This window comes from Pelodiscus sinensis, chromosome 21 (assembly GCF_052426305.1).
Source record: "Pelodiscus sinensis isolate ZL-2025 chromosome 21, ASM5242630v1, whole genome shotgun sequence".
NCBI lineage: Eukaryota > Metazoa > Chordata > Testudines > Trionychidae > Pelodiscus > Pelodiscus sinensis.
Window position 1 is genome coordinate 26,030,431 of NC_143072.1, and position 20,766 is coordinate 26,051,196.

The 20,766-nt window shown below is 68.1% G+C and overlaps 1 protein-coding gene across 11 annotated transcripts in view; it reads left to right on the top strand.

Moving 5' to 3' along the window:
- Positions 1-19,774, top strand: part of SSH2 (slingshot protein phosphatase 2) — a 140,401-nt gene extending 120,627 nt beyond the window's left edge. For all 11 annotated transcript variants that reach the window (XM_075904604.2, XM_075904603.2, XM_075904611.2 and 8 more), the window contains 8 exons: positions 242-436; positions 4,152-4,245; positions 4,327-4,455; positions 6,304-6,350; positions 7,741-7,887; positions 9,800-10,000; positions 12,655-13,474; positions 14,580-19,774. In XM_075904604.2, coding sequence (XP_075760719.2) covers positions 242-436; positions 4,152-4,245; positions 4,327-4,455; positions 6,304-6,350; positions 7,741-7,887; positions 9,800-10,000; positions 12,655-13,474; positions 14,580-16,499 — 3,553 coding nt within the window. In that variant the 3' untranslated portion in view covers positions 16,500-19,774. The remainder of the gene's footprint in view (positions 1-241; positions 437-4,151; positions 4,246-4,326; positions 4,456-6,303; positions 6,351-7,740; positions 7,888-9,799; positions 10,001-12,654; positions 13,475-14,579) is intronic.
- Positions 19,775-20,766: the final 992 nt, after the last annotated feature.

Here is a 20,766-nt window from a genome sequence, read left to right on the forward strand (position 1 = left end):
CCTGACCTCGTGCGCTGGGCAGGCCTGAGGGGGGCGCTCATCCCCGGGGCTTGGCGAGCACGTGGCATTCCGCGGGGCTCTTGGGACCCAGCAGCGCAGCCCTGGCCGCCGTGCTGACCCGGCTGGGCGCTGCATGCGGCTGTGACCTTTGCAGGGCGGGGGTCCCGGGGCTGCCCCAGAGCCGCAGCCAACGGGCGCTGGTGGGCACAGGGAGGTGCTGACGTGTGGGGCTCTTCTCCAGGTCTGCCCTGCAGAGCTTGCACAAGGCCTGCGAGGTGGCCCGAAGTCACAACTACTACCCCGGGAGCCTCTTCCTCACCTGGGTCAGCTACTACGAGAGCCACATCAACTCCGACCAGTCGTCCGTCAACGAGTGGAACGCCATGCAGGACGTGCAGTCCCACCGCCCCGACTCCCCGGCCCTCTTCACCGACGTGTAAGTCAGCCGGGCTGCGTCCCGTGCCCACGGGGAGCATTGCAGGAGCATAGGTGGATCCTGGGCTGAGTAAGCAAAAGGCTGGGAGGCTGCTAATGGAGACCTCCCCGGTGTCCTTGTGCTGAGTCTCCGCATTTGTCAGGCACTGCTAGCGCTCTGGGCAGCGCTCTCCCCTTCAGCAGATGGGGATGGCAAAGTGACTTGCTCAAGGCCCCAGAGGGAATCGGTGGCAGAGCTCAGAACAGAACCTGGGAGTTCGTCTCTGTCCTGCCCCTAGACCAACTCAGGCCGACCTGGGCGAGTTGCTGGTTTAGAATAAACTGCTTGGTTCTTGCTGTGCGGCCCAGAGACGTTCAGGCCTCCTAGCCGGCGTGGCTGACCCCCCTGGGCTGGCGGGGCGTGCTGTCCCGCTCCTGCAGGAGGCGGTGGGAAGAGGCAGGCTGCGCAGACCCTGCCGTGGCTCGCAGCAGGCCGGCCACGCTGGCACTGGGATTAGTTCCCAGTCAGCTGCCAGGAATCGGGATGCGACTGATTAACCTGTCAGCTGGCGAGCATCACCCTTGCTGCTGTGGTTAACCAGTGGCTGGAGCAGCCCCTCACCTGCGGCAGGCAGGGGGAGGAGGGGGGGGCTCCGCAGCGGGTGGGGGGCTGCTCCAGCCGGAGGGGGCTCTGCGGCAGGGGGGGGGCCGCTCCAGCCGGAGGGGGGCTCTGCGGCGGGGGGGGCTGCTCCAGCTGGACGGGGGCTCTGCGGCGGGGGGGGGCCGCTCCAGCTGGACGGGGGCTCTGCGGCGAGGGGGGGCTGCTCCAGCCGGGCGGGGCGACTCCGCAGCGGGGGGGGGGCCGCTCCAGCCGGGCGGGGGGACTCCGCAGCGGGGGGGGGGGCCGCTCCAGCCGGGCGGGGGGACTCCGCAGCGGGGGGGGGGCCGCTCCAGCCGGGCGGGGGGACTCCGCAGCGGGGGGGGGGCCGCTCCAGCCGGGCGGGGGGACTCCGCAGCGGGGGGGGGGCTGCTCCAGCCCACCTGGAAAGTTTAACGGGTTAACTGATGAACTGGGTTGTGACGTCCCTGGCCGGGAAGCTCGTCAGCGCTCCGGGAGCAGAGGCGTTACCTCGGGGGCGCCTCCCTGCTAGGCTGAGGACCCAGAGGCCCACGCTGCCCCAAGGGTAACGGGACCCGCCTTTCGGCCCCGAGGGGCTGCTTGCCTGCGCTGGGCGTTGCTCCCCGTGGGCTGGGGGGCAGGGCGGGGTTGTCTGAGCAGAGCAGGGAATGGTGAATCCTGGGGGCGGGGCGGCTGCCAATGGGCCTTCGCGCCTGCTTGTCCAACGTCCCGGGGAGCAGGCTGCCAGCTCCGAGTCTGCCATATTTAAAGGGTCCCTTGCTCCCTGCGAAGCTCGGGCGCAGCCCAGGCGGGCTCTGGGATTCCGGGGGCTGCAGTTTTCGTGATTCTCCAGCTCCTCAACCACCTGGTGGGAGGGATTTGGGTGGCGGGATAAGCAGGCGCCTCCGTGCGCCCGCGGCTGGGCTGGGGCGGTGCTGTTACCGCTGGGCCCATCTCCGGGGGCTGGGCTGGGGCGGTGCTGTTACCACTGGGCCCATCTCCGGGGGCTGGGCTGGGGCGGTGCTGTTACCACTGGGCCCATCTCCGGGGGCTGGGCTGGGGCGGTGCTGTTACCACTGGGCCCATCTCCGGGGGCTGGGCTGGGGCGGTGCTGTTACCACTGGGCCCATCTCCGGGGGCTGGGCTGGGGCAGTGCTGTTACCACTGGGCCCATCTCCGGCGGCTGGGCTGGGGCAGTGCTGTTACCACTGGGCCCATCTCCGGCGGATGGGCTGGGGCGGTGCTGTTACCACTGGGCCCATCTCCGGGGGCTGGGCTGGGGCGGTGCTGTTACCACTGGGCCCCATCTCCGGCGGCTGGGCTGGGGCGGTGCTGTTACCACTGGGCCCATCTCCGGGGGCTGGGCTGGGGCAGTGCTGTTACCACTAGGCCCCATCTCCGGGGGCTGGGCTGGGGCAGTGCTGTTACCACTGGGCCCATCTCCAGCGGCTGGGCTGGGGCGGTGCTGTTACCACTGGGCCCATCTCCGGGGGCCGGGCTGGGGCAGTGCTGTTACCACTGGGCCCATCTCCGGGGGCCGGGCTGGGGCAGTGCTGTTACCACTGGGCCCATCTCCGGGGGCCGGGCTGGGGCAGTGCTGTTACCACTGGGCCCATCTCCGGGGGCCGGGCTGGGGCAGTGCTGTTACCACTAGGCCCCATCTCCGGCGGCTGGGCTGGGGCGGTGCTGTTACCACTGGGCCCATCTCCAGCGGCTGGGCTGGGGCGGTGCTGTTACCACTGGGCCCATCTCCGGCGGCTGGGCTGGGGCGGTGCTGTTACCACTGGGCCCATCTCCGGCGGCTGGGCTGGGGCGGTGCTGTTACCACTGGGCCCATCTCCGGGGGCCGGGCTGGGGCAGTGCTGTTACCACTAGGCCCCATCTCCGGCGGCTGGGCTGGGGCGGTGCTGTTACCACTGGGCCCATCTCCGGCGGCTGGGCTGGGGCGGTGCTGTTACCACTGGGCCCATCTCCGGCGGATGGGCTGGGGCGGTGCTGTTACCACTGGGCCCATCTCCGGCGGCTGGGCTGGGGCGGTGCTGTTACCACTGGGCCCATCTCCGGCGGATGGGCTGGGGCGGTGCTGTTACCACTGGGCCCATCTCCGGCGGATGGGCTGGGGCGGTGCTGTTACCACTGGGCCCCATCTCCGGCGGCTGGGCTGGGGCGGTGCTGTTACCACTGGGCCCATCTCCGGCGGCTGGGCTGGGGCGGTGCTGTTACCACTGGGCCCATCTCCGGCGGATGGGCTGGGGCGGTGCTGTTACCACTGGGCCCATCTCCGGCGGATGGGCTGGGGCGGTGCTGTTACCACTGGGCCCATCTCCGGCGGCCGGGCTGGGGCGGTGCTGTTACCACTGGGCCCATCTCCGGCGGATGGGCTGGGGCGGTGCTGTTACCACTGGGCCCCATCTCCGGCGGCTGGGCTGGGGCAGTGCTGTTACCACTGGGCCCCATCTCCGGCGGATGGGCTGGGGCGGTGCTGTTACCACTGGGCCCATCTCCGGCGGCTGGGCTGGGGCAGTGCTGTTACCACTGGGCCCATCTCCGGCGGATGGGCTGGGGCGGTGCTGTTACCACTGGGCCCCATCTCCGGCGGATGGGCTGGGGCAGTGCTGTTACCACTGGGCCCATCTCCGGCGGCTGGGCTGGGGCGGTGCTGTTACCACTGGGCCCATCTCCAGCGGCTGGGCGAGCCAGCTCAGCGCCCCGGCACTACAATACGACTGCCCCATCCCTGGGGCCGAGGGAAGCTGTTTTTGCAAGCGGCGGTCAGGCGCCCGGCAGCTGCAGCTGGGGGAAGGCACGCAGGGGTGGCTGCCCTGCCTCGGTGTAAGGTGGTGTGGAGCCGTTACCTTTGCAAGAGACGTGGGGGGACGGGCAGGAGAGCAGGGGCAATGCGAGGTGTCTTATGGGGCCAGCGAAGCCCTGCTCCGAGTCGAGCCCGGCTGTGAAGCAGATCTGAGATGTAGGGGAGCCAAAGCGCTAGCTTCCCCCCAGACTGTCCCATTGTAGGCGCATCTGCCTGGTGTCATTCACCCGGGAACCCCCCCTGCTTCGCCCCTCCATGAAGCAACTCTAGCCAAACTAGCAGTCAGTGGCCTCTCCTTCCTCCTAGCCCCACGGAGCGCGAGCGCACCGAGCGGCTGATTAAAACCAAGCTGCGGGAGATCATGATGCAGAAGGACTTGGAGAACATCACGTCCAAAGAGGTGAGTGGGAGCGGCCCGCGGGGGCGGAGAGGGCTGGCGGGGGCCGCGGGAAGAGGCCTCACCCGGCGCTCCTCCCCTCAGATCCGCACGGAGCTGGAGATGCAGATGGTGTGCAACCTGCGGGAGTTCAAGGAGTTCATCGACAACGAGATGATCGTGATCCTTGGCCAGATGGACAGCCCCACGCAGATATTTGACCACGTCTTTCTGGTAAGGCCGGGGCCTCGCCAGGCAGAAGCTGGGTAATCCAGCGATCCCGGCGTGGCTGAGAGGGGGCACGTGCCCTCCGGCGGATGGATCTCTGTGCAGAGTAGCTCTGCCATCAGCGGGGCAGGAGCCGCTCCCAGGCCGGCTGCTCTTGTGCCTTCAGCTGATGCACGAGGCTGCGGGCCGGCTGGCCTCTTGGAAGCACTCAGCCCGGCGAGGGAAGCGAGTCTCCGCTCTGTGTCTCCGCTCGCTGCCCTGCAGAGCTGCTTCGACCGGCATGTCACAGATCCCCAGTCCTGGTCTCTGCCTGTGCCTGCGCCGCGTCCCAGGTCACTGGGGGAGCCCTGGTCTTGGGAGGACCCTGCAGGGGCCGAGCAAACTGGAGCCCGCTGCAGGGAAGGCTGGTCAGTCTCGGGTGGAGTTCCGCTTGCTGAGCCGGGAGCAGCAGGGCCTGGCCTTGCAGCTGGCTCGCCGACGGCCGGGGGAAGGTTTTGCCTTGCTGTGTTGTGCTTGCGTAGCTGCCAGGGCCTGTCTGCTTACTGCTCCTCCCGGGAGGGGTCGGTGGGCAGAGAAACAGCTGAACTGATGTGTAAAAATGACCTTCCAAAGGGACCGACACGGCACGCGGGAGGGGCCGGAGGACTCGGTCCCACCCAGTAATGTATCTCCCGGGGGAGAGCAGGCGCCTGGCCTGGTGCCGGACATGCCGGGAAGGGGGTGTGTTTGCACAGCAAATGTCCGTGCACCTCCGCGCTTCTGCCGTGGCTGGCTCCGGGCACCGCCGGCCCTGCCACCTCCACGCTTCTGCCGTGGCTGGCTCCGGGCACCGCCGGCCCTGCCACCTCCGCGCTTCTGCCGTGGCTGGCTCCGGGCACCGCCGGCCCTGCCACCTCCGCGCTTCTGCCGTGGCTGGCTCCGGGCACCGCCGGCCCTGCCGCCTCCGCGCTTCTGCCGTGGCTGGCTCCGGGCACCGCCGGCCCTGCCACCTCCGCGCTTCTGCCGTGGCTGGCTCCGGGCACCGCCGGCCCTGCCACCTCCGCGCTTCTGCCGTGGCTGGCTCCGGGCACCGCCGGCCCTGCCACCTCCACGCTTCTGCCGTGGCTGGCTCCGGGCACCGCCGGCCCTGCCGCCTCCGCGCTTCTGCCGTGGCTGGCTCCGGGCACCGCCGGCCCTGCCGCCTCCGCGCTTCTGCCGTGGCTGGCTCCGGGCACCGCCGGCCCTGCCTCCAGTGGGGCTGCGCTAGGGGCTGCCTGACCAGTTTTCCCAACGGGGGCAGGTTTCACTCTGCTCGGCTATATTCAGCCCCACTGCACACGCAGCTCGCTCCAGGCTCGGGTGCACTGGATGGAAGCCTTCCCTTCAGGCTGGGCGCCTGTGCACTAGGGCTTGGGACCTGGCTGCTGGTTCTCTGATCATGCCCTCGGGGTGCCCGGCTCTTCGCCCTCCCTGCCGCCCCTTCGGCTTCCCGGCCCTGCGTCTGCAAGCGAGACAGCTGCCCTGCTGCCCTGTGTGAGCCGGTGTCGAGAGGGCCCGGCGGCTTTTCCTCTGGCACGCTTGCTCCCCCCCAGCCCCTCTCCCCCGGCGGCGTGGGGGGGAGCTCTCTGAGCCAGGTGTCTGTGGTGTGCAGCAGGCAGCGAGCGCTCCCCCTGGGCCTGCCTCTCAGGGCATCCTGTTGACTGTGGGCGGCTCTGATGGTGCAGCGAGATACGGGCGCGCTTGGAGACACGAGCCCTGCGGTTTCTTGCCCTTTTGCCGTCTGTGTTTGAACTCTGGGTTTACCGCACCGGCCTGGCCAGCTCCCTGCCCCGCGGGGCGTGCCCCCCCGCTGACGCCCCCTTTCTGTGTTCACAGGGCTCGGAGTGGAATGCCTCCAACCTGGAAGATCTGCAGAACAGAGGGTAAGCGCTTGGGGCTGGGGCGCAGGCCCCTGCATGCGAGCGGCTGGCTGGGCAGGAGAGGGGATGCCTGTGGAAGTCGCTGCATGGCCGAATCCCCCGCCCCGCCTGCTCCCCGCCGGCTGGCACGGCAGCACCTTGGCCCCAGACCAAGGCGGGGAAGGAACAGGCTTCATAGCCATGCCCTGGCCTCCACGCGGGCAGGCAGCTGAAGTCCCAGCCAGGCCCTGCGGTTCCCTAACCCCATAGGCAGGGCAGAGCTGGCCTTCGGGGAGGCTCTCACACCTCTTGCAGCTCCAGGGGAAGGGTTCCGTCGGTGCTGGGAGGTGGAGGGCCAAGCTGGCCTGTCTGTAGGCGACGTGGGTTGTTACACCCATCGCCTCGAACTCCAGAACGGCCCAGCCGGGTTCCTCGTCTTGAGGCCATGGGCTAGGGCCGGCCGCAGCCGCGTCTCCTCCTCCCGCGCGGGCGCCTTCCGTCCCAGCCCCCCGACACCCGCTCCTAGCCTGGCCAGCATTGCCCTGGGAACCTCGGCTGAGACCCGGGGGCTGGCAGATCTCCTGGGAGCATAGTCTGACAGGCAGGGGGAGTCGGGCACGGGGGGTGCTCCTGGTAGGGGCACAGGAGTTGCAATAGGACAGAACCTGTAGGAAATGTCAGTGGGGGGTGGAGCGTGGGGAGCTCGAGGCCGGGAGGGCAGGGGGGAGCTCGGGGCAGAAGGAAGCTCAGGGCAGGGTCCAGGAGGGAGCTCTGGGCTGCGGGAGCTCGGGGCAGGGGCAGGAGGGAGCTCGAGGCAGAGGGAAGCTCAGGGCAGGGTCCAGGAGGGAGCTCTGGGCTGCGGGAGCTCGGGGCAGGGGGCCGGGAGGGTCCGAGCTAGGAACCACCTTGCTGTGGCCTTGGCTCTGAGCATAGTCCGGTGTCCTGGAGCACCGAGGGGGGCCTGGTGCGAGCCCCAGAACGACGGTGGCTCCGCCTGCTCCCCCAGGAGGGGTCCCACGTTGCCGAGAGCCCTGACGTTCTGCCTGACGCCTTCTGGCCTGGCCTCCCCGCGCCGGTGGCAGCTGGCGCGGTTGGAAAGGGGCTGCCTGTCCCGGGGGATGGTTTCCCGTTGGCAGGAGCAGCCGAAGCTGCATTGTCGCCCCTGCCAAGTGTCGGCTGCTGGCCCATCTGCGGCCTGGCCCGGCCTGGTTTCCCTTCGCAGCCGACCAAAGCCGCTTCCCAAGAGACTCGGTTAGAAATCCCACCGCAAATCCTCCGGCTGGCCTGGCCCAGCCCCCCTGCGCGGACACCCGCCCCCAGAGGGCTTGCTCTGTGCCGGAGGCGGGTCGCGGCCGAATTCCAGAGGCGCCCGTGTGGAGACGCGCTGGCCGACCCTGCCCTCTTATGCCCGCAGGGTGCGGTACATTCTGAACGTCACTCGCGAGATCGATAACTTCTTCCCGGGGCTCTTCGAGTACCACAACATCCGGGTGTATGACGAGGAGGCCACGGATCTGCTGGCGTATTGGAACGACACTTACAAATTCATCTCCAAAGCCAAGTAGGTCTGCGCTTGCTAGCAAACCGGGCTCCCTTCCGGCCCTTCGTCGGGGGCAGGGCACGTGCCGGCGGGTGCCGCCTGCAGGGGGCGCTGCGGTCGGTCCGGATACAGCCCCGCGCGTGGTGGGAAGCGGGGCTGCGCTGGAGCCGGGCCTTAGGGCAGCCGCCAGGGCTTCGCAAACAGCTGTCCGGGGGCTCACCCAGCGTCTCGTGCCGGAGGAACGGGGTTCCTGTTTCACCGCCTCGGCGCTAGCAGGGTTGCGTTGTGAGCGCATCAAGGCCCCCACTGCGCTAGGCAGCGGGTAGCTGGGTAACAGGCTGGTGGCTTCTGGAGAGTCCCCGTCGATTGGGGGGTAGTGGGGGGGGGCGAGGCCGCAGTCACGCAAGCAGGGTCTGCGGAAACAGGAGCCAAGTCCAACGCGTTCCCTGCGTGCGAAGCGGGCAGCCATTGCACCGAAAGAAACCCTCGTCGGTTAGCACGCGAGTCGCTTGCCAGGCCACCTGCGGGCGCTGCCATTTCGGGGCGGGGTGGGGGCCCACACGCCCTGCTCTGTGTTCCCTACTCAGTCCAGCGTGAGTGGGGAGGACGCAGGCGGCAGCCAGGTGGGCACGCAGAGCCGGCTTTCCAAACAGCGGCCTGCCTTCGGCCCTCGGGGGTTCTGTGTGCCCGTCTCCTGCCTGGGCCACGCAACGGCTGCTTCTCCCCCGAAGCATTAAGCCTCTCGCATCCGCCCGCATGCTGCCTACAGCCCTGTTTCAAATACCTTGGCTGGAGCCTTGTCAGAAACCTGGGCAGTATCTTTAGGGGCCGTTTATTCCATTTCCCCGGGGGCTGCGCCGGGGGACGGTCACCCTGCCTCTCCCAGGAGCTAGTAACAGCGGGGCGATGCAGGCTGGGTGCTGAGGTCGAGACTGCCCCCGTGGGGGGGGGGGGGGTGCTCCCTGGGGGCGAAGGCGCCGGCTTAGTGGAAGCGGCGTGGTGAGGAGCTTGCAGCCTTGGCAGAGAGCAGTGCGGAGCTGCGGGCCCTTCGGCGGGCAGGGCTCCTCCCCCGCGTCCTGACCCCTACCTGGCCCTTCCAGAGTGGCCCCTGGCTCCCTCCCCCTGACAACAGGCCCCACGGCTCCACCTGCCCCGGCCTGGGTCGGGCCCCGCTAGAGACCTCGCTCCTGAGGGCGGTGAGCTCCACGCCCTGGCGCCTGGCGGGGCGCGTTCCAGCTGGACGCCAGCAGGGAGGGATGGGATGGGAGAGGGCAGCAGGCCGGGAGTCGGAGGCCTGCTCCTTTGCTCTTGCTTGCCCCCACTTGCTACTTCCCTGCACCCCATCCCCTGGGATGAGTCTCCACGTCCCGCAGAGCCCGTTCCGTGGGCTGGAAATGGGCTGGCTCGCCGGCGCAGAGGGCATCGAGCTGTGCGCACGCTGGGCGTGCCTCTCCAAGCCTGCTTGGCATGGGTGGCCGTCGGGCTCTTCGGGGGTGGGGGCTCAGTCTGTAATGGTCTCGCGGCACCTCAGAGACCCACGGGACAGGTAGCTGGGGTCGTGAGCTTGGGGGGGCACAGCCCACGTCTTAGGGGCCCGGTGTATCAAAGGCCCAGTTCCTGAAGAACCGGGGTGGGGGAGGAGGAAGGGAGCGGTGAGTTAGGGTTCGTGTGCCAAGCTGAGCGCGAAGGGGCAAATTGTGCTTGCGTGCCCGTCGGTCGGCTGAGCCCTGAGGAGGGGGAGGCAGGTGACGTCTTTGTGACGGGTCCCAGGCCGTACATGGAGTTGAGTCCCGGCGCCTCCCGGCGTGCGTGGCCTGTGGGGTTGGCCTGTGGCTCGTGGCAGAAGTCAGGCCGCTGTTGCTGTGGTGTCCACAACGCACGGGCCTGTCCCGGGCCCGTCTGCCTTTCACGTCTCCCTTCCCACTGCCCCCAGGAAGCACGGCGCCAAGTGCCTGGTGCACTGTAAGATGGGCGTCAGCCGGTCGGCCTCCACGGTGATCGCCTACGCCATGAAGGAGTACGGCTGGAACCTGGACCGGGCCTACGACTACGTGAAGGAGCGCCGCACCGTCACCAAGCCCAACCCCAGCTTCATGCGGCAGCTGGAGGAGTACCAAGGCATTCTGCTGGCCAGGTGAGCCCCCCGCCCGCCAGGCGTGTAGCAGGAGAGCTGGAAAGGGGCTGGGCCCAGCCTGCCTGTGCCCTCTTCACCGGGGATGTTGCAAAGAGGAGCTGCCGGGAGGACGAATTGTGGTTGGTGGCACAGCCCTGGGCGCGTCTGGGCCGGGCCCTGGCGTCCCTGGGGTTTGTGTTCAGCCGCCGCCGTGTCGAGCCCACGAGCGTCTGACCCGAACACGCGGCCGGCCGGCTCTGCAGCATCGCGGGCAAGTGCTTGTGCGCGGGGCCTGGGGATCAGCGCAGGCTCGGGAGAGCCGCCTGGCACGGTCCCACTGGGTGTAGAGAAGGTGCCATTCGGTCGCGGCTTCCCTCACTCGACCAGAGCTCTCGGACTTCCCCTTCGGCTGTTCCGGCTGCCAGCCCCTCCCTTAGCCTCTCCCTGTGTGGGGCTCGGGCTGCCCGGCCCTCCCCTACCCAGCCCCGGTGGGGCTCGGGCTTCTATGATTTGTGGCTTGTTGCCATGGCCTGTCTGAATTGTAATAGAAATCCCCAGGTCAAACTCTTCACCTCTGTGTACAGCATAAATACAGCCCCGGGCGCTTGAGTGACGGGCTCCTGCCTCCCTTGTCAGCTCTGGGAGGAGCCTGGGCCAGCCGGGGGGCAGGGGCACTTGGCGTAGGAGCAGCCAGTGGCAAGCGGCCATGAGGAAGGCTGGGGCCAACGTGGTTCCGGCCAGCAGCGTCCTGGTACCAAGCTCGGCTCCGGACGCCGCGCTAGGCGCCAACAGGACCAAAGGCTCCTCTTGCTTGGGGCAGGCGGCCATGCCCCTCTCTGCCCCCCCGGACACCGCCCCAGCACGGCCTCTCGCTCACGGCTCACAGGCCCGTGTCGGGGCCCGGGGCTCCCTTGTAAACACGGAGGGTTTCTGGCGGGCGGCGTTGGATGAGGAAGAAGGGTTCTTTCTCCCGAAATAGCCGCATCCAAACAGCGTTTTGTATTTCGAAAGGGCGCCCAGCCGCAAAGATGCAAATGAAGCGCAGGATATTTAAATCCCGGCGTCATTTGCAATTTCGAATGTCTGTATTTGCATCCCTCTCTCGAAAGAGGGTGCAAGTGTGGCCATGCCCTTAGTCTCTGGCCGGGGGGGACAGCAGCGCCCTGCCTCGGGCTGCCCGTTGGGAGGCTCTGGCTTGGGGGGGGGGAGCTGGGTAAGTGCCCAAGGAGCCTCTAGAAATCCAGACACCGGCTGCAGTGACAGCTCCCGAGGGCGGAAGCGTCCCCTCCGGCTCCCCTGGTCAGCCGCCTGTCGGCAGATCTCTGCTCCGCCGTGGGCCTCGGTTCAGACCTCTGCACTGCTCCAGGCGCCCTGTGTGGGCGGCTGGGGGGAGGCCACGGGTGAGCAGTAACAGGAGGCACTAAACCAGGCCCGGCCGGCTCTGCTGGAGTCCAGTCCAGTGCCGAGTTCCTAACCCGGCGCTAGGGAGCAGGGGCAGGGCCGTGGTGCGGAGCCAGAGCCCGCCTGTTCGCATTTCCCCAGGCTGACGGGGTCCCAGGGGGATTCTTCCCCCGTTGCACAAGGTGAGGGGGAGCTGGGGAGCCCCCCGAAACGTGGCTCTCCTGAGTCCCGGCTCGGGCTGTGTCCCCAGTGCCCCTTGCTGCCCGAAGGGGTGAGGGGGCCTGCGGGGCGGCGGTTCCTGCCCTACCTCGGCTGTTAGTTACTGCCCGTACGTCCGGCCCCTTTCGCACCGGCTCTGGGCGCCCCACTGCTGGGGCTGCGATCAAAGCCGGCCAGGCTAGGAATGGGGGGCCCCTCGCCGCAGGACACCCCCAGACACAGCCTGTGCTCGGCAGGCCCCTAGGAGGCCAGCTGGCTGGAGGGCAGCCACGGAGCTGGCGTGCCACGCTGGGTGCTCCCGGGCCGTGGCGCATGCTCCTCCTGGGGGCGGCCGGGGGAAGTGCAGCCAGCCGAGGAAGGGAGATCTCAGCCCGTCGCGTGTTGTCTCCTGGGCGCCCTTGCCCCGTGGTGTGGGCCGCGGGCTCGGCCGTCCTCACCACAGGTGCGGGTGACGGGACAGCAGCGTGAGCATGTGACCGCCGGGCCCCTCCCCAGCATGTTTACCAGCCGCGGGGGGCTGGCCTGGACCTGCGGCCTGCAAACACAGGGCTATTTTTGGCTGCCTGTCGCCATGCAGGATGGCCCCAGCCCCACCCCACGCTGTGTGCTAGCTCAGAGCTTTGTGGTGAGTGCCCCCCACGGGCCGGAGCGCCCTGCCCCAGGGGAATCGGCAGCGTGTTCCGCACCCCCAGGGCCGCCTGCTTGCCCCGACGCAGCTGCCATCTCGGGCAGGGAAGGGACTGAATTCAGCCGCCACCCGGCTGGGCCTATCGCGGGAGCAGTGAGCGCGAGCGGCCCATGCCCCCGTGCGCATTCGCTCCCCCCTGCGGTCTGCCCCCTTGCCATGCAGGCTACAGCCCAGCTGTGCCAAGCGACCGCGCCGCCCGGGTGGATTCGTTTCCTGGCCAACTCTTGGCCCACGCTTCATTGAGGGCCCATGTTGTCGCGGCTGAGCTGGGCCCGGGGCTGCCCCAGCTGACACCAGCCTGGGTCTGGCCCCAGTTGCGCCTTGAGCTGGGGCTGCTGGCGACTAACCCATGTCCCTCCTCCCGCAGCAAACAGCGGCACAACAAGCTGTGGCGCTCGCACTCGGACAGCGACCTCTCGGAGCGCCACGAGCCCATCTGCAAGGCCGGCCTGGAGCTCAGCAGGAAGGACATCACCTCCTCCGCCGAGCAGCTCTCCGAGGGCCCGGCCGTGGACAACCGCCAGCCCGCCCTGCCTGCCTTCCCGGGGGGGCCGCACGTGGACTGCCTGCTGCAGCAGGATGCCAACGGGCTGGAGGCGCTGTGCGCCCAAGAGCGCAGGATCCACCTGGAGTTCGCCACCAGAGGCTTCCGCGCCGAACGCCTCGAGGACGAGCTGAACCTCAACATCAACGGGTGCCCGGCAGGGTGCTGCTTGGCCCAGGCCCAGTGCCCGCTGGACAATTGCCACGCGGCCGAGGCCTTGATGCAGCTCGACGAGCCCGCGGAGCTGGCTGCGGCCTTCCCGGACCTGACCGTGGAGGATCTGGAGACAGACGCCCTGAAGGCGGAGCTGAACCTGCACTTGGTGCCCATGGAGGAATTCACGGCGTGTCTGAAAGACCCTCCCGGGTGGCCTGATCCGCGCTCCCCCAGCCCCCAGCCCGAACCTGCGGACAGGATTGACTTCTTCAGCGCCCGCGAGAAGTTCGTGGAGCTGTCCCAGGAGAGCCGGCCTCGCGCCTGCTCCCACTCCCGGGGGGACGAGCCGGGGGGCGGAAGGAACGGGGGCTCCAGGCTGTCTGTGCTGGAGCCCCTGCCGCCGGAGCCGGCTGGAAATGGCTCTGCAGGCCAGTCCCCTCCAGCGCTGGGAGAGCCTCCCGCGGAGCAGGTGCAGGAGCAGCCCCAGGTAGGATCTGCTCTCCTGGGTGGGGGTGGGGGTGGGGGACTCTCGTGCCGCGGGGAGGGGGAGAGCTGGGAAGCCTGCTGGGCTGGCAGCAAAGGGGTCAGCTACCGAGGAAGCCTTCGCGGCAGAGCCTGGCACGAGGGGTCGGCTCCCGTGAGCGTCGGTCCCCGTCACCCCGCGGCAGAGTTCTCGGGCAGTGCGTCGGGGGGGGCTGGCGGGGAGGGGCTTCGGCTGCAGCTCAGGGTTGAAGAACCCGGGCAGAGCTACATGAGGGGAGCCCAGAGCAGCTGGGGGCTGGGGCAGGGCTGAGTGGCATGAAGGGTCACCAGATTCGGAATAGCCGGGGGGGGCAGCAGGTTGGTACCGAGGGGCATTGGCAGAGCTGGGGGGGAGGGGGCTGCAGCTCAGGACTGAAGGACGGGGAGCGCGGGGCCGGCAGCCACTGGCAGCCCCGGATGTTAAGAGCCGGCAGAGCCAGAGGGGGGCTAGGAGCCGGCAGCCGCCCCAGCACGGGGGGCTGGAAGTGGGAGCCCCACGGGCGGGAGGGCTGGAGTGGTGAGATCCCGCAGTCAGTTAACCGGGGAGAGGTTCGGGTAACTAGTCTTTAACCGGCTAACAGGCTAGCTGGGATTTTCCGCCCCGAGCTGGAAGGAAATGAGGGTCGGACGTGGATTGGTGCCCTGGAAATCCACCGTCCTCTCTCCAGGCAGAGCAGCTGGCAGGTCCTAGGGGAGTCGGAGGCCTGCTTTGTCCTGGGAGACTCTTACTTTCCTCCAGCCCAGGGTGGTCCCTCCCCAGCTTGGCCCGAGCCCGTCTGGTTCAGGGTCCCCAAGAGCTCTGGCTCTTCACCCCCGTTTCTCTTCAAACCACCCAAATTTTGCCTTCCAAGCGCGTGGTACCTGGTGGAGGCTGGAGGTGTCGCAGCAGCGCCTGGGAGTGGGTGCCTGAATCTCCTCGCAAGTCAGCTCGCAGGCGAGGGGCAGATCCTGGCTGGGACGAGGGAGCCCAGTCTGCCCGCTCTGAGTGAGGCCCGGCACCTGCCCTGTGCCTTGCCCTCCCGTGTGAACCGGCGCCGGTCGCGGCACTAACCGTCCCTCTGTGTTTGCAGGAGATCTCCGAACCGATGAGCACGGGCCCGCTCGCCAGATCCCACTCGGAAAACGCAATCTCGGTGAAAGAGATCGTGACGGAGATCGAGTCCATCCAGCAGGGCGGAGGCCCGTGCCAGCCGCCGGACGGCCCAGCCAGCCACGCCCACGCACCCAAGAGGAATGCGGCCCACGAGCCACCTGGAGAGGCGGGCGGGATGCCTGAGGACATGCCTGAGAAGGAGCAGGCCGAAGGGGCTTGCGTCGTGCCTCAGGACCCGGCCGAAGAGCTCCCAAAGCCGGAGCGGGAGGGCGCTGCCTCGGCGGTGCCGGGCCCGGGGGGGGCCCTCGAGGAAAGCGACCCTGCGGCAGACCAGCCGGAGTCCACGTGGTGCCCGGGCTCCGTCCGACGGGCCACGCTGGAGTTCGAGGAGCGCCTGAGGCAGGAGCAGGAGCAGCAGCACGCCCCGCCCGCCTGCCTGCTGCCCGCCCGCAAGAACTCCAAGCACGAGGCTGCGGGCGCCGAGGCCCCGCCAAAGGGCAGGAGCGAGGAAGTGGCGCGGGAGCCGGTTCCTGCCTGCAGAGAGGGCGAGAGCGACAAGGCCAGAGCCAAGCGGCTGGCGGCCGAGGGCACGTGGCCTCCTGGCCCTGAACCGCCTGCGGACGCCCACCCGGCCCTGCCGCTCGACCCTCGCCCGGGGCGGCCCGCTCAGGAGTGCGCGGCGGCCGCGCCTGGTGCGGCACAGGACGTGCGCAGGACGGTGGGGGCGTCGGATGGCTCTGGGGAGCCAGCCCTGCCCTGCCCCCTCCCCAAGGGGGTAGAATTTGAGTGCCCCCCCGGGGGCCCGCCCCCTGAGCTCCGGGAGCGTGACGGCAGCTGCGGGCAGGGCCGGCTGGAGACGGCAGAGTGGTTGGCTGAGCTGTTGCTTCCCGTCGATGAGAACCTGAACCCCTCGGTGTGTGTGGAGACGGCGTCTGTGCACCTGCCTTGGCCGGGCCCTTTGGTCCCGGAGCCCCAGGAGGTCGGGCGAGCCGCCTGTCCCCCGGGCAGCCCCGAGGAAGAGCTCAGTGCGGCGCTGCCTGGCCTGGGCGCCTCTTCCTTCCTGGGCCCGGCGACGGGCTCACCTCGCGCGGACCTTTGCCCCCCACCTTCCCTTCTGCTGGGGGGCGTCACGGAGCACAGCACGAGCACGGACGATGAGCCCGCCGTGCCCAGCGGCCACTCCAGGGCCGGGTTTCTGCTGGGCGGGGCGGGCGACAGCACCCCCATGGAGCTGGGCGACGAGGACTCGTGTTTGGGCAGGAATCGCGCTGACGCCATGGACGTCTCTGTCCTCCCCTGCCGCCTCCCCCCCCGCCCGGGCGAGCCCCCCGGCTCCGTGAAGCAGCGTGCGAAGGAGCTGGAGGCCCGGGTCCGGCAGGCGGGGCTCACCACGCCGTCCCAGATGAAACGCTCGGCGTCCTTAGCCAAGCTGGGCTGCCTGGAACTCTCGCAAGATGACTTAGGGGAGTCGGCCTCTTCCGCGGCCAGCCTGCCCCACCCTGCCTTGCTGCCCGCCTCCCCCAGGGGCGGCCCAGGCACGTGCGGGGCAGCCCCAGACCACAGCTCGGCAGGCCCGTCGGAAGAGCCCCTTCTTCGCCAGGAGCCAAAACCCACCAAGCATTTCGTAGAGCAGCTCAAAACCACGGAGTGCATTGCCCAGAGCCAGCCAGTAGAGAGGCCCCCCGTGCAATACGCCAAAGAGTTTGGCTCCGCCCCGCAGCGTCTGTCCCCCAGCACGGACCCTCGATTGACTGGCTCTGAAGAGGGGCTTCCGCTGCTCCAGACACTGGCCCGAGACTCCCCCAGACAGCAGCACGGTAGAACTCACCCTGTGCGGAGACGGAGAAAGACTCCGGACAGGAAGCGGCCCAGCCATGCGTTCTACAACACCATGTGAGGCTGAGCCCGCAGCGGGGCCTGCGTGTGACACGGGGGGTGTTCAGCCACGGGGGGTGTAATATGTACGGAACATGCACTTTATTTGTTAATTTTATATATTGTCGTTTTACTGGTCCTGGCGCATGCAGGGTTGGGGGTGTTTTGTGTGGGACGCTGACTGCAAGACCTTGGCTTATTTTTTTAATTCTTTTTAACTCCAGTAACCTCAAATATTCTTTGTTTTTCAAAGAACACCCTTTGCAAGTGGCAATTGCTGCCGGCCATTGGCTCATCTCGGCGCGGTGAAACCGTGCGGGCTGCCAAGTCACAAGTACCCCGCACGCACCGACGCGTGCGCACTGGTGCTAGCCGGGGCAGTGAGCAGAGCGTTTCTGGTGTGAATATGGTGGTGGTGCCAAGACTAGTTTGTGGCATTTTTGTATCCCCTCTGAGCTAACTGGAACTCCCCAGCGGTGACGAATTCCTGCTGGACCGGCTTCGTGCGCCCTCTAGGGCCGGCGTGTGCTGGCGCCCAGAGGCAGCCGCCGGCCCAGCTGCACTTTTCTGTCTCTCGCTGGGGCTCAAACTTGGGAACGCAAATGATGCGATTCCAAAAACCAAACACCCCCCAAACTGCACAGTGTGTCTTGGTCATGGCCAGACCAGTTAGCCACCCGGCCTCTCGTGTGCTGCGCGCCGGGGGGCTGCCGACGCCCCTCGGAGCCCGTCTTCGCTGCAGCACGTGGGGGAGCAAACTGAGGCGTGCTCTTTCCAAACAAGCGGTTCGCTAGGGGTTTAACCCTTTCGTTACTTGAATTCTGCTGGGGGCCTTCTGAGCTCGTGGCCATATCGGTCGTTCATCTTCCTCTCCTGCTGTTCTGGTGCGGCTCGAGTTGTCCCCCTCCCCCACACACTCACGCACCCGGCGGCTGATGTGGTTGTTACCGAATGTTTCCCCTCTGTTCTCACTTCACACGTAGCTCGGAGAAGGCATCGTCTGGCAGGTCTTGTGTACGTACACTATTTATCCAGGTGACTTGTTATTTCTTGTGTTGGTTTCGTGAAAGGACAAGGCTGCTGCGTTCTGTCAACTGGAAAACAAGCCCCCCCACCCTCTCCCCCAGTGTTCGCTGGCGGCCGCCCGAGTGGGTTCCCCTTCGTACGCGCCCTTCCCGCGCAGCGAGGGCGAGCCTCTGCCGGACGACGCCTCCATCTCCTTGTGCTGGAGGAGGTGGCTGGCGTAGCTGCGCTCTGCTGCGGAATTGTGTTTCCAGTGCCTCCCCTGCGGCGCGGCTGCCTTGGCTAGGGCTGGAGTGGCGGCTGCTTGGCGCCTGGCTCGCGGTGGTGCGCGGCGGCGCCTTTCATACGGCCCGCGAGGCCTAGTCCCCGCTTTGTAGAGGACGCGCTGCTCCGAGTGGCCTGTTGGCGAGGCCGGGCGGCCCTGCGCCAAGCAGCCTGCCAGAGTCAAACTCCCGACCCAAAAGGCTGCGCCCGCCCCGTGCTGGGGGATGGAGCGTGCCCTGCGGAGGGGCAGGTGCGATGTGCAATGACCGTGACTTGGACAGGCTGCTGCAGTCACTGAGCTGTGCCCGGGCCCGATCCCTGTGCTGGGAGCCACTTGCCCGCAGCAGCGACTGGCCAGATGGGCCAAGGGCCGTGGCTGCAACACCCGCCCATGAGGGAGGCCAATGCCCTGTGCGCACCAGTGCGGGGTGGGACATGCAGGCCAGCTGCACGAGCCCCAGGGCCAGCGGTGGCAGCCCCCTCCCCCGGGGTGTCATGGGGGAGCCCTTGTGTGCCACGGCAGCTGCAAAGCTCTTGGGCCGCTGCATGGCACCTCCAGCCCTGTGAAAACACCTTATGGAGCAGCCCTGAGCCCTGGTGCCTGCAGGCCAGGGGCTGCCCAGCCCTTCCCTGGGGGAGGCGTGAGGGCGTGTGAGGGCGTAGGCCGCGGGCCGGTAGCTCACATGCCAGAGAAGGGAAGGGAAGCCGAGCCGGTGCTCAGCCTGTCCCCCTCCAAACTGGTGCCTGCCGCTTCCCCGTGTTCTGCTTGTCCCGTTCGGGTGCCCCCACCTGACGCCAGCGCTGGGGGCTAAAGCTGCTGGCTGGCTGGTGAGCAAGTGAGCGGTGGCTGGAGGGTGGGCGCTGGGGCCATGTGCTGGTCTGGACCCGTTTGGCCTGGCCAGGAAGCCCTGGGCCCTGTCTAGGAACGGGCAGCGGTCGAGGGGCCTGTCTGGCTGAGGGGTGTTTCCGGGCTGCTGAGGGGCTGGATAAGGGAAGGGTGTTTGGGTAGGAGGCCGCTGTCCTTGTGCTCTCGGCGGGCCCCTATCCCCGGCCGTCTGCCCCCACACTCGGCAATCCTGGCCGCTGCCGCCTCGTCAGGCGTGCCCAGAGCGTGGCCTGGTGCTGACACCCCGCCCGGCTGCGCTCGTGGGGCGTGGCCAGAACGTGGCCTGGCGCTGACACCCCGCCCGGCTGCGCTCGTGGGGCGTGGCCTGGCGCTGACACCCCGCCCGGCTGCGCTCGTGGGGCGTGGCCTGGCGCTGACACCCCGCCCGGCTGCGCTCGTGGGGCGTGGCCTGGCGCTGACACCCCGCCCGGCTGCGCTCGTGGGGCGTGGCTGGCTGAGCCGCTCCCGGAGCCAGGCCATGGGAAAATCCCCTTCCGCTCCCAGTGGCGCATTCCTGGCGCCCGGCCCAACACTTGGCCTCGCTTCTGCTTCCCTGTCGTAAGGGCCACCTCAGGCTTCCTGCCGGGCCGGGCCTGGCTAGAGCCTGAACCCCGCATCCGGCTGGGCCTGGGGGTCTGACCTCCTGGGCGCAGTAACGCCCTGGCCTGTCTGCTTCCCCCAGGAGTGAGTGGCCTGGTCCCAGCTGTGGCACGGCCCAGCTCCCTCTCCCCCTCCCTCCCTGCGGGAGCTCAGGGGCTGAAGCCCCCTTGCAGCTGGTGGGGCGGGGGCTGGGGCAGCATTTGCCTTTGGGAGGCGGCGAGGGCTCAGCCCCGTGCGCCCGCATCCTTGCCTGGCTCCGTCGCACGGGCCGGTGCCTTTGGGTTTCCTTTCTGCAGCTGTGACGTGCTTTGGTTTGAGCGGCTCCCTGCAGCGCCTGCCCCGGGGGGCGCCGGGCTCTGGACTCGGGCGGGGGGGGCAGCGCTTTGCCTTGTGCCCTCCCCAGGAGGGCCCCGCCGGTCCCAGACTCGTGCCACTGCGCTGCTTTGAAATGTGAACTCGGGCACTGCCGTGCGGAGTCGATGTTCTTGTTACTGAATAAATAAAATTTTTATTTTGAGGATGAAGCAGGTTTGGGTGCGTCCGTTTCCTGGGGGAGGGGCTCTCCCAATGGAGCCATCGCGCCCCCGAACAGCCACGGGCGTGGCAGCACCAGCCGGCTGGCCTTAGCCACGTGCTGACCCGGGCGACTGCGACTGTTCCCAGGCGGCCGGAGGGGCCTGTCCTAGTCTCACCTCCCAGCTGCCCCAGGCCTTGCGTCGGGGTGTGCAGGCAGCAAGAGCCGGGCTCGGTCACTTGTTCAGAGCCCTTACCCCCCCCTCCTGGGAATCCTGGGCCCTCAGCCGTGGCACGGCCGTGGTGGTAGATCACAGAGCCTGACGGCGCATCAGGCACCCCCCCCTCAGCAGGATGACTGCCAGCCAGTAGAATAGGGAGAGTTTGCTTCTCAGAGATGCAGCCCAGCCCAGCCCAGGTAGACGTAGGAGTGAGGGGGCCGGCAGCCTCAGCCGCTTGGGCTGTGTCTACACTTGCGGCTTCTTGCGTCCACACTGCCCGGCCGCCCCTGCGCAAGGACGTTCACAGTGCGGCCTGGTAAGAGGGCTCCTTGCTCAAGCGCTACGCTCTTTCCTAACAGGTGTGAGCCCTCTTGCACAGGAGGGCAGTGTGGACACTCGGCCACCAGAGCTTTCTTGTGCAAGAGCGTCCACACTGCCATGGGCACTTGTGCAAAAGCACAGCTCGCACAGGGCAGTGTGGATGTTTTTCTGCACAAGACTTCTTGCACAAGAACCTTTGCACAAGATGTTCTTGCATAAGAAGCCTCAAGTGTAGACATAGCCCTGGGGTGGGGATCCACAGGCCCCTGAACCTCCAGTACCCGACCTAGTCTGGTTTTTTTTTTCATGTTTACCTAGCTCAGGCTGCCCAGCTCCTGGCCCTGCCCCCAGCCCGCTGGCCATCTCCGCCTCCCTCCCTTTGTCTCTCCCCCTGGGAAGAGCCTTGTTCCCTGCCCAGGCTGGGCCTGGGTGTCTGGGCCAGTCCCCGTGTGGGGGAGTCC